At 36.2% G+C, this 13,546-nt stretch overlaps 1 protein-coding gene across 4 annotated transcripts in view; it reads right to left on the reverse strand.

Annotated features, from left to right (window-relative positions):
* ZFYVE9 (zinc finger FYVE-type containing 9) overlaps positions 1-13,546 on the reverse strand; it is a 189,729-nt gene that overhangs the window by 24,467 nt on the left and 151,716 nt on the right. For all 4 annotated transcript variants that reach the window (XR_011994795.1, XR_011994794.1, XM_072723961.1 and 1 more), the window contains one exon: positions 9,840-9,944. Coding sequence is in view for 2 of the 4 variants with exons in the window: in XM_072723961.1 (XP_072580062.1) it covers positions 9,840-9,944 (105 nt within the window). In the remaining 2 variants the exon portion in view is untranslated. The remainder of the gene's footprint in view (positions 1-9,839; positions 9,945-13,546) is intronic.

Raw genomic sequence — 13,546 nt, forward strand, 5'->3', positions numbered from 1 at the left:
TTAGAAAGATGGAGCCCTTGCGTTTTCTAAAATGTGTGAGAAATAGGGTCAGAAATGAGTATACGGATATAGAAATTAAACTGTGGGAGATGAGAGACACCCTAGGGGTCTCTTACTTCTTGTGATGCTTGAACATAGTGAGATTAGAGCTGGTGGCCTCGGGGCCAAAAGTGGCAGCAGAGCTGGGAGTGCTGAGAGACAGGGACAACTAGGGGCTTGGCTAGCAGCGGAGTGTCCAGAAGCCACCGACCCTCCTAGTAGCGGGCATGCAGAGAATGGAGGAGGGTCTTATTCCAGTACACAGAGCTCAGCGGTGACCTCCTGCTGCAGTAAGTGAAGGTACAGCAGCCAAGGTTCCCTCTTGGGAGTCCTTTTAATGTGTGGTTAAATAGTGTCTTCTACATTTAATACTAGCAACAGTGATGTCACTAAGTCAATGGAACTTTACCTCCCTCCTCTGCACTACTCTCCAGCACACCTTTCACCACCTCCTTTCATTCTTTTTTCTTCTTAATTTCTCTTTCTGCTACTCCATTATTAGTGTACAGGAATGCAGATTTCTGGATATTGATTTTGTATCCTGTGACCTTACTGAATTAATTGATCAGTTCTAGGAGTCTTTTGGTGAAGTCTTTTGGGTATTCTATATATAGGATTCATGTCATCAGCAATTTGGGCAAGTTTTACTTCTTCCTTACCAATCTGACTGTCTTTTATTTCTTTTTCTTGTCTGATTCCTCTGGCTAGGACTTCCAGTACTATGTTGAATAAAAGTGGTATGAGTGGACTTCCTTCTCTTATTCCTGATCTTGGGGAAAAAGCTCTCAGTTTGTCACCGTTGAGAATGATGTTAACTGTGGGTTTTTCATATATGGCCTTTATTATATTGAGGTATGTTCCCTCTAACCCTACTTTGTTGAGGGTTTTTACCACGAGTGGATAATTTTACTTTGCAAAAGCTTTTTCTGCATCTATTGAAGTGATCATATGGTTTCTATCCTTTCTCTTGTTGATATAATGCAAATTGACTTGTGAATACTGAACCATCCTTGTATCCCAAGAATAAATCCCACTTGATTATGGTGAATAATTTTTTAATGTATTGTTGGATTTGCAACTCCTTTCATTCTTTTGAAAAGAGAACTATCAGCTCTTCCTCCCCTAAAAGAAATGTATTCTTTGAAGGCCAGAAAATAAGATATTCCTCAAACAGGTTTTAGGGCCATCTGTTCTTGCTAATGCTACAATGAACCTTTGAAATTATGCTTTTGTAAGTTCACATTTCTCTGAAGAATATGTGTAGCCTTGAATTAAAATAAACCCAAACTCCTATTTTAGTATACTAGAGAGGGAAGGATTCTCAAGAGGCCATTGAGCCTAAGTTATACTAGTTAGGGAATTGTACAGCCATAGAATTTCACAGGCCCTTGCATTATATCACAACCAACATAAATTTCTTTATTCCTTGGTATTGAGTAAAGGATTAACAAAACTTTGAGACTTGAGATTTTGACATTAGGTTAATTGTTTGGCTCTATTCTGGCAGTTACGTCATAAGAGATTAAATGATTACTTTAAAAACTGATTTTTTACAATTATATTTAAAATTGGCAAAATGTACAAAAATGTAAAAACTTTGATGTGTATATCCCCATAAAAACAGTACCTGAAATCACTCTCTACTCTGTTCCACTAATCTATACATAAATATATAGAGCAGGGCAGCCCCGGTGGCACAGCAGTTTAGCGCCGCCTGCAGCCTGGGGTGTGATCCTGGAGACCCGGGATCGAGTCCCACATTGGGCTCCCTGCATGGAGCCCGCTTCTCCCTCTGCTTGTGTCTCTGCCTCTCTCTCTCTCTGCCTCTGAATAAATTAAAAAAAGAAAAGAAGCAAAATTAAAAATATATATATAGAGAGAGAGAGAGCAAAATAAAACCATCTTGATTATTCTACCTTTAAAATAAACCTTAACATTGGGTAGTATAAATCCTTGAAATATGTTCTTTTTTCAAAGTTGTTTTTGGGGGAATGCCTGGGTGGCTCCGCGGATGAATGTCTGCCTTTGGCTCAGGGCATGATCCTGGAGTCTGGGGATCGAGTTCCACATCGGGCTCCCTGCATGGAGCCTACTTCTTCCTTGGCCTATCTATCTCTCTGTGTCTGTTGTGAATAAATAAATAAAATCTTTAAAAAAGCAAAAACAAAAACAACCAAAGTTGTTTTGGGTAGGGGCACCTGCGTGGCTCAGCCAGTCAAGCATCTGCCTTCAGCTCAGGTCATGATCCCAGGGTCCTGGGATTAAGTCCTTCATCAGGCTCCCTGCTCAGTAGGGAGTCTGCTTCTCCTTCTTATTCTGACCATCTTCCCAGTGTGTACACTCTCTCTCTCCAAATAAATAAATAAAATCTTTTTTTTTTACTTGTTTTTGGCTATTCTATGTTCCTTGTATCTCCATATAAATTTTAGAATAAACAGTTAAATTAAAAAAAAAATTCCTGCTGGCATTTTGATTGAGATTGTGTTGAATCTAAAGGTCAATCTGGGGAGAACGGACATCATAACAATACTGAATCTTCCAATCCATAAACATAGTATCTCTTTTCACTTATTTGGGTCTTCTTTAATTCCTTTTTCTTTTTTTCTAAAAAAATATTTTTATCTATTTATTAATGAGAGACAGAGAGAGAGAGAGAGAGAGAGAGAGAGGCAGGCAGAGACACAGGCAGAGGGAGAAGCAGGCCCCATGCAGGGAGCCCTTCATGGGACTCGATCCCAGGTCCCCCGGATCATGCCCTGGACTGAAGGTGGCGCTAAACCACTGAGCCACCCGGGCTGCCCTTTTTTTTCCTTTTTTTTTTTTAAAGATTTTCTTTCTTTCAGAGTGAGAGACAGCATGAGCAGGAAAGGAAGGGAGAGGTAGAAAGGGTCTGAAGCAGACTATGCACTGAGTGCAGAGCCCACTGTGGGGATCAATCTCATGACTGCAAGATCATGACTTGAACTGAAACCAAGAGTCGGATGCTTAACCAGCTGAGCCACTCAGGCACCCATAGGTCTTCTTTCATTTCTCTTAGCAGTGTTTTTTTAGCTTTCAGTGTATAGGTATTACAGATCTGTCAAATTTATCCCTAAGTATGTAATATTTTTATGCTATTTACTGTCTTAAAATTCCAATTTCTTTTTTTTTAAGATTTATTTATTTTAGGGGATCCCTGGGTGGCTCAGTGGTTTAGCACCTGCCTTCGGCCCAGGGTGTGATCCTGGAGTCCCGGGATCGAGTCCCACGTCGGGCTCCCGGCATGGAGCCTGCTTCTCCTTCTGCCTGTGTATCTGCCTCTCTCCCTCTCTCTGTGTATCTCATGAATAAAGAAATAAAATCTTTTTAAAAAAAGATTTATTTTAGAGAGAAAGAGAGAAAGTGGGTGGAAGGGGAAGGGTAGAGGGAGAAGAAGAGAAGTAGACTCCTCCCTGAGTTCAGAGCCCAACATAGGGCTCAATCTCAGGACCCATGAGATCATGATCTGAGCTGAAATCAAGTCAGATGCTTAAGTGACTGAGCCACCTAGCGGCCCCATAAATTCCAATTTCTGAATGTTTATTATTATATACAGAAATATGATTGATATTTACACAAGGATCTTGCTTATTAGATCTAGTAGCCATTTTGTAAGTTCCTTTAGATCTCCGACATAGTAAACAATCATGTTATCTGCGAATAAAGACAATCTTCTTTTTTCCAACCTATATCATCTTATTTTGTCTTATTACATTGGCTAGAAGCCCCACTGAAATGTTGAATAGAAATAAGAGTAGACATCCTCTCCTTGCTCTTAATCTTAAAGTGGAAGCATTTAGTCTATCACCATTTGATATATTAATTGCAGGTTTTTCACAGATGTGTTTATTAGGCTGCCAAGATACATTTACACATACACACACTTAGAATGGAAGTGGGGTTTTGTCAAATGCTTTTTCTCCATTATGTAATCCTCCTTTTTTTATCCTCTAATATTAATTAAGATTAGAGGAAAAAAGATTAATTTTAATTAAGATTAAATTTTAATTAAGATTAATTTTTGAATGTTAAATCAACTTAGCATTCTTGGAATAAACCCCACTTAGTCATGATGTACCTTATCATCTTGTGTTTTGCTGGACTTACTAAAAATGTGTTACATTTTATGCAACTATCTTCATGAGGGATCTTGGTCTGCAGTTTGCATTTCTTGCAATTTTTCTCCCCTGGTTTTGTTTTCTTGTTTTTTTTTTTTTAAATTTTTTATTTATTTATGATAGTCACACAGAGAGAGAGAGAGAGAGAGGCAGAGACATAGGCAGAGGGAGAAGCAGGCTCCATGCACCGGGAGCCTGACGTGGGATTCGATCCCGGGTCTCCAGGATCGTGCCCTGGGCCAAAGGCAGGCGCTAAACGGCTGCGCCACCCAGGGATCCCTCTCCCCTGGTTTTGTTATTAGTGTAATGTTGGCCTCACAGAATGAGATTCCCTCCTTATCTATTTTCTGAGTGTTTTTACAGAACTGGTATCATTTCCTTTGTTGTGTAGCAAAGTCACAAGTGAAACTATCTGGACCTGTGTTTTGTTTTGTTTTGTTTTTAAAGACTGAGACAGAAAGAAAGAGAGCATGAGTGGGGGCGGGGGTGGAATGCAGAGGGAAAGAGAAGCAGACCCCGCCTCGGGCATGAAGCCCAATGTGGGGTTTGATCCCAGAACCCGAGATCATGATCTGAGCTGAAGTCAGACACAAACAACTGAGCACCCTGGCACCCTGGAACCTGTATTTTAATTTGTAGGAAGGTTTGTAACAATAAATTCAATTCTTTCAATAGATACAGGGATATTCAGGTTATGTATTCTATTTTTTTTAAGTGTGATACAAAAGTTTGATGTTCAAGGAATTTGTCCATTCTGTCCAAGTTGAACATTTACTGGCACAAATATATTCATAATATACTTTTGTTGTTTACTGTCTACAGGACTTGTAATAATATCCCCCTCTCTCATATCTCATAATGGCATTTTGTATTCTTGGCTATGAGTCTTAGGCTATCAGCCTAATCAGTCTGACTATAAGTCTGTCCATTTTATTGATCTCAAGCTTTTGGTTTCATTTTTCTTAATTTTTTTTGTCTTCTACTTTATGAATTGCTGGTTTTGTATTTATTATTTTCTTTCTTCCATTTACTTTGTGTTTTATTCTTCCTTTTCTAGTTTCCTACGGTCACTGATTTGAAATGTCTTTTTTTCCCCTACTATAAAAGTTTAATGCTACCAATTTCTCTCTAATCACTGTGTTAGCTACATCTCACAAATTTTGATATGCCATTTTCATTTTCTATTAGCTCAAAATATTCTCTAATTTTCCTTTAGGTTTCTACTGTGACCCATGGGCTATTGAAAAGTGTGTATTATGTTTCCAAATATTTGGGAATTTTCTAGAGATCCTTCTGGTATTTTTTTTTTCTTCTGGTATTTTTAATTGAATACTATTGTTGTCAGAGATCATACTTTGTGTAATTTGAATCATTTTAAATTTACTAGGACTTGTTTTACACCACAGTATCTTGTAATGTTCTGTGTACACTGGAAAAGAAGGTATGCTCTGCTGCCTTTTTTTGGGGGGGGGAGTGTTCTATAAAAACCACTCAAGTCAAATTGGTTGACAGTACTGTTCAAGTTGTCTCTATCTTTGATGATTTCCCTATCTACGTCTAACAATTATTAAAACAGGGTTACTGAAATCTCCAAATACAGTCATGGACTTGTCTACCCTTGCAGTTCTATCACTTCTTGCTTCAAAAATTTTGAAGCTCTGTTATTAGTGCATAAATGTCTAGGATTGTTATATCCTTTTGATGAACTGCTCCCTTAATAATTATGCTTTTAAGTTTGCTAATATTTTCTTCAGCAGTGTCTAATCTACTATTAATTTCATCCAGATTTTTCATTTTATTGTCTTTTTCATTTCTTAAAGTCTGATTTGAGTCTTTTTAGTATTTTCCAAGTCTGTCCTTAACATGCTTGTGCCTTGGTCCTGTTAAGCCTTTTCTCTTAAGCTTGATAGGTAACATCAGAGCAGCCTGAATTTATGGATAATCTGGCTCAGCAGAAATAATCTGCCACTAGTTCACTTTGGTTGATAAGAAGACAAATTATGCCTGGTCCTGTGAGAATTGTTTTACCTGTATCTTTCTAGTGCTTTTCTCACATACATACTCTGATAAGTAGTCAGCTGGAGACAGTGGGAATCTCCTATAGATCTCCAGAGTTCTTTTATTTCTTTTATTTTAATCTGTTTTACAAATTCTAGCCATCATGACCTCCCTACTTCCTCAACTCTGTCTCTTCAACTCAAGGAGACTTCTAGGTTCAGTTTGGGTTTCCCCTACCTGAACTATGACCTGGAAATACCAGACAGTAAAACAAGGCAATCACAGAGCTCACTTTCTCTGCTCCACTGCCCTTTTCTTTCTTTACTTATTTCATGGCGACATTTAGCTATTTAAAGCAGACCTCTGTGTTAATGTGCCAGAACTGCTATTACAGTGTACCACAAACTGGATGGCTTAAACAACAGAAATTTATTGTCTCACAGTTCTGGAGGCTGGAAGTCCAAAATCAAGATGTTGGCAGAACTGGTTCCATTTGAAGGCTGTAAAAGAAGGATTTGTTCTGGACCTCTCTCCTTGACTTGTAGGTGGTCATCTTCTCCTTATGTCTTTCTACATCATCTTCCCTTTGTGAGTATCTGGATTTGATTCTGGCTCCACCACCTGCTAGTTTTATGCCTTAATATCCTCATCTATTAAAAGGAATTAAACATGCTAATCTCACAGAAACAGTGTCAAGAATAAATAGTGCCTGTTACATAGTATATTTTCAATAAATGTTATAATGTTAATATAACTAACAATAAATGTCAGTCAACCCAAAGATCAAAATAATCTCACAATTATAACATGAGTAGGGTTACGTAAACCAACAGAGCTTGAATGGCCTTGATTAGAGAATTTATATATAAAGTCTACTTCCTTTATTAAATTTTCCATGCTGTCAGAAGTACTGTTTTTTAGCTTTCTAAGCTTAAAATCTTTCCTTAGTGGCCCCCTCACAGTTTACATATAGCCACAAAACTCAGGTTTCTAAAACTCATTTTAAGTCACTTCTCTGTTTTAGAACCTATAAAATCTATCTACAGATTATCATATTAAGTCTAGATTGCTTTGCTTGATTTCTGAAGGCCTCTGAAAATCCAGCAGTCTTTGTACAACTTTATCTCCTAGTCTACTTTAGCCTCTTCTTCACTGGGTAGGCTGTCGTCTTCTATCTTCCTCTCATGACATGTCCATTCCTGGTGCTTTCCTGCCTTTTTTTCTGCAGGCATCTATCATCCTTTTCACTTGTTATTTTTCACCATTCTTTTTCTGTGCCTAAACATCATTCATTGTCCATTTCAAATCTTTTATTCATTTGCACTTATAAGACATTTACACGAACATTTACAAACTTGTCCTATGTGGAACATGCTGCTCTGGCTGTTAAGGATTCAAGATCAAAACGAAATAAAAGAACATTCCTGACTGCTCCATTTACCAAAGCTCTCCTTTCTCTAGACCTTTAGTAAACCTGCAGTAAGTTTCAGCACTTGTTTTTACAATGTTTTATCTATATTAGTTCTGTTTCATGTCTTTATTCAATAGATATTTCTTGTGCAATTACTCTTTACTAGGCAGTCTGCTAATGATACAGTGGTAAACAAGACAGACATATTTCCTCACAGAAATATGTCTGGTAGAGAAAACAGATACTGAAGAAGGAATTACAAATATAATACTTGTATTACACACAAATATGTGTAGAATTCTAGAGATGTTTATAACAGGGAGAGTTACTCTAGTTGGGAGTTAACTGAAAGCTTATCTGAGAAAATATCATCTAACACCTGAAAAATGAGTGAGAGTTAGGCAGGTAAGGAATAGGGAAAGTGTGCATCAATAAGGAAATGGCTTGTGCAAAGGCTTTAGAGCAAAAGGAAACATAGTTTAGAAAATAAGTAAGACTATGGATATCAACAAAAAATAAATAAGAGGAAAAATGAAATATTGTCGTAAGTGAATAATATATAAGAAATTACTTTTTCAACTACAAAGTAAAGTGGAATTATTAGCAACACAATTCAGATGTCCAAGACTATGAGAGAAACATTGAACTGAGTTGAAATAAACCTAAAATATGAGTTGAAATAAAAATTGAATTAGAAGGAAAGTTAGTCTGCTAAATCAAATAAGAAAAATAAGTGATATATAATTGGTAAACTTTATTGAAAATTAAATGTAATAAACAACAAGAAATAGAGTTACTGTCTTTTAAAAAAGATACTTGAACCTGCACAACCATAAACCTAGGAGGCAGATAAAGACAGGTAATATAAATGGCAGTTGTTGTCATAAATGTCCTAGGTCAGTACTGAAATAACTATGGAGGCCTCACAGCTTTTTACAGATATGCTTTTATAAACAGATCCAATTTCCAAACATCATCTTGCAAATACCAAGGACAGCAATGTATATCACCTGCTTGAGAATGACATTTCATTGCCCTACTCTGGACAATAAGCTCCCAGAAGGCCAGCAAAATGTTCTTACTCATCTTTGTATTTCGTATCACAGATTATATTTAACAAATGTTTGTGAAATAAAAAATTTTCAAATTTGAGAAATAAATGCATTTTCAAAGCATAGCTCTTTTAAGGCTATTTAGGGTACTGATAAAAATCTGCTCATTTTAAAGATTTGACACTACCTAATCTCAACTATTACTATCTGATATTCCAAGGTAGGGCTATATAACAAATAAAAACTATTAATTGTATCACAGAAAAAAAGAAAAGCACATGTTCTACTATCCTGAAAAAAGCCATTGTATTGAAAGCCATGGGTAAAACGTTTCTTGACATAGGTCATTCTCATAAAGCTCATTCTCCTGAGCTTATAAAGACATTTACATGATTCTAAGTGAAAGTACAAAATGTTTGAGTGTACAAATGAATAATGAATGAGTGGCTGAATGAAGGGGGAAAAAGAAAGAAGAAAAAAATGTAAAAAAGAGAGGGAAGGAGGAAATTACTTTATACCAATAGATAGTGGAAGTAGTAATTGGGGACTTACCATCCTAATAAAATATCAAATTGTAACCATTATTATATCAAACTAAGTTTCAAAATAAGATTTTTCCTTTATACCATAATGATTACTGTTGGACATTTTAGTACTGATTTTAAGAAACTTTTAAATTTAAGAAAGACTTCACATGGCACGTAGGCAAAATGCACTATTTACATAATTTTGTTAATGTGTGTATAGTATGCAAATTTTCATTATAGTTACAAAATACAGCTTAATTCAAAATGCAATCATTTATTTGTTTTTGAAACCTTACAATTCCTTTCAGGAGTGAACGATTAAATGTTGAGTATTGTCAAAATTAATATATACTTACAACAGGAGGAAAAATGAAAAGATCTCACCATGAATACTACCGATATAAAGTTAATTTTATACCTTAATTGAAATGCAAATCAATCACTGATTATCATGGTATGAAAAGCACAATCAATGACACAATTAACGACTAAATAAATCACAAACCTAACATCTTGATTTTCTTTCATAAAATGCCTCATCACTCATCTAAGTCACAGTATTATTCACTGTCAATTAATTTAAAAATGAAATTTATAAACAATCACATATTTTTCATCTTCATTTATGTATTTGACAATGAGACAATGAGAAATATGTCTTCATGGTAAATCTTACCTCATTGTATCTGTTGCTGGGAATTTTGATACTGGTTTTCCGAACTTCCATGTCAACTATCAAACCCTGAACTACTGGCAATGTATATTGGTAATTTCTGAAATCCTAGGAAAAAGCAAATTGAAGTGGTTAAATAAAGAATTCGCCGATGGCAGGATTTGATTTATAGCAATAAAATCAGCATAAACAGAAAGAATGTGAAAATTAAAAGATCTCAGTTATTTAAATAAGGAAATGTATTATAGAAATCCTATTGTATATATTCCCTAATTAGAATGTAAACTCTCATAAGGAAGTAGACCAGTCTCATATACACCTTATATACAATATTAAATAAATATTTGAATGCTTATTACTCTGCTTTACCATTACTTAACATTTTCTGTATTTGTTAACTGTCTCCTCCCTCTAAAGTAAGCTCCAAGAGGGTAGGTACTCTCACTTGTTTTCTTCTTGTTATATCCCAGATGCCTGGAACAGCCTAGGCACTCAATGAATATCTGTAGGGTAAAACATATACACATATACACACCATATCCAGTGTGGCTGAAACAAAGTGAGCAAAAACGGTAGGAGTTCAAGTCAAAGTGATGGCACAAAGCTAGATTTCATAGGGTTTCATAGGCCACTATAAGTACCTTTGCCTTTACTGTGAGGTGTCTGGCCTACTTTAACAGATCTCCCTGACTACTTTGTAAAGAATAGAGGTAAGGGAACAAGCATAGAAGAAAAGAGATCAAATAAACATATAAAAATAATTCAGGCAAGAGACAGTGATAACTTGACCAAAGTGTCAAAAATTCAAAAGGTGGTGAGAAGCAATGAGATTCCAGATATATTTTGAATGGGAACCTGACAACATTTATCACTGCATTGAATATGGAATGTGGAATAAAAGCGAAGAATCAAAGATGATTCTGAAGTATATGGACTGGGCAACTACAAGACTGCATTGCCATTTACTGAGAGGCAGAACATGATGCAAAGGGGAAGGTGGCAAGTCAGAAGTCTGCAGAAGAAAGGTGTCCTAGAAGCTAAGAAAAGAAAATGTATAGATACTGGTAAGCTGTTGGATGGAACAGTGTGAAAATTGTTTTCTGACTGCTTCTATTGGGGAAATTGGAGCTGGGTCATCAGCTGGAAGTAAGAAAAGGAGAGGAGTACTGGCAATTTGAGAAAACAGAAAAATTGGAATGTGTTATGGACCAGGAAAGATTGCCAGGTAAGTCTGAGAGCTTCCTTAATGGTATTGGTCATGAATCTAAGGTGAGAACAGTGAATAGGCTTGTCTTCATCCACTTACAGGCTTGGATAAGGTTATGAATGAATGAAGAAGTAGATCCACGCAGGTATGTATAGTCAATTGACTTTTCTTATTTTTTATTTATTTATTTATTTATTTATTTATTTAATTTTATTTATTTTATTTATTTATTTATTTATTTATTTATTTATTTTTTATTTATGATAGTCACAGAGAGAGAGAGAGGCAGAGACACAGGCAGAGGGAGAAGCAGGCTCCATGCACCGGGAGCCCGACGTGGGATTCGATCCCGGGTCTCCAGGATCGCGCCCTGGGCCAAAGGCAGGCGCTAAACCGCTGCGCCACCCAGGGATCCCTCTTTTTTTTTTTTTTTTAGGTTGATTGACTGATTTATTAATTACAGGGAAAGAGCAAGAACAGGGGGAGGAGCAGACGGAGAGAGAGGGGGAAAGAATCTCAAGCTGACTCTGCATGGAGTCCCATGAGGGGCATGATTTCACAAACATGAGCCAAAACCAAGAGATGGTTGCTTAACTGACTGAGCCCCAACTGACTTTTTGAAAAGGGTATAAAGGCAAGTAAATGAAGGAAGGATAGTCTTTTTGACAAATGGTACTGAAACAACTGGACATATGAATGAAAAAAAGTTTCTAACAATGCCTCACAATCATAAAAACTAAAAATGGACCATAGGCCTAAATATAACACATAAAAATAGAACTATAAGCTTACTACAAAGAAACATCCAAGAAAATATTTGTTATATCATTCTAGTCAATAAGTTCTTAGCATACAAAAAGCATGTTCCATAAAAAAAAAAAAAAATCAAGAAACTTGAGGGGTACCTAGGTGGCCCAGTTGGTTGAGCATTTATCTTCAGCTCAGGTCACGATACTGGGGTCCTGGGATTGAGCCCTGAGTCAAGCTCCCTGCTCAGTGGGGAGCCTGCTTCTCCCTTACTCTACCCTGCTTGTGTATGTTCTCTCTCTCTCAAATAAATAAAAAAACATTTTTTTTTAAGAAATTGAACTTTAACAAAATTAACTTCTGTTCTGTGAAAGACAGTGTTAAGAGAATAAAAAGATAAACCAGAGGCTGGGAGAAAATATAACAAATGATACAAATCTACCAAAAGACTTATATTCAGAATACATGAAAAACTCTCAAAACTCAACAAGAAAATAACAACCATATTTTTTAAATGGGCAAAAATCCGAACATTCACTAAAGAAGATATAAAGAGGAAAAATTAGCACATGAACAAATGTTCTGAATCATTCACTATAAACAGCATACAAATTAAAATCACAAAACTTAAGATCACTAAACTCCTATTGGAATGGCAAAAATTAAAAACAAAAAAGAGAAATAACAAGTGCTGGCAAAAAAATTTTTTTTGTATATTCTTTGTGAGTGCCAGCTACTACAGGTGTGCTGGAAAGTAATTTCACAGTTCTTTATAACACTAAATGTACAACATGGCTTAACTATCCCATTCCCAGGTATTTATCCAAGAGAAGGGAAAACTGACGTTTACCTAAAATTTCATAATTAAATGTTTATAGCAACTTTATTTATAGTCACCCCAAACTAGAACAACCCACAGATCCATCAACAGGTAAATGGAAACTGTGGTTCATATGTACAACCGAACACTACACAGCAATAAAGATGAATGAACTATTTGTATTAAAGGTTACCAGAATATGTCACCCCAAAATATGCCTGTTAATCACTCTTTGGTCAGTCTCATTTATAGGGCCTCAGTCAAAGAACCAAAGATAAGTAAAGGAAAAAGACTATTATTTCCTCCTAAATAATATATGTAACACAGATAAATCTCAAATACATAAGTAAAAGAAACCAGACTGAAAATGTTACATACTGGGTGATTCCAATTATATGACAGTCAGAAAAAGCTAAAACTATAGGGACAGAATATCAATGGTTACCAGACATTAGGGGTGCACTAGCAAGTTTTCTGGAGTGATGGAACTGTCTGTATCTTAATTGCAACAGTGGTAGTAACATAACTCATTTGTCCAAACTCTTCAAAAGGTGAATTTTACTGTACATCAATGAAAAAAAAGTTTCTTTAAGAAAGGTAAATTTATTTTATTTATTTATTTTTTTTTAAGAAAGGTAAATTTAAATAGGGTTTACATTTTGCCAGGCCACCACAATAGAGGGGAAGAGACAGAGAGGAACTAGAATTATGTCCCCCGCAAAAAAGTGATTTTAATGATGAAACCATAGAATCTTAAGACAGGGAAAGAGAAAAGCAAGAGGAGGGAGACAATGGAACAGTCTTAGAATCAATAGATTGGGGACGCCTGGGTGTCTAAGCAGTTGAGGGTCTGCCTTCGGCCCAGGGCATGATCCCGGAGTCCTGGGATCGAGTCCCAATTCAGTCCCTGCATGGAGCCTGCTTCTCCCTCTGCCT

This window comes from Vulpes vulpes, chromosome 10 (genome assembly GCF_048418805.1).
Source record: "Vulpes vulpes isolate BD-2025 chromosome 10, VulVul3, whole genome shotgun sequence".
In the NCBI taxonomy this organism is placed as follows: Eukaryota; Metazoa; Chordata; class Mammalia; order Carnivora; family Canidae; genus Vulpes; species Vulpes vulpes.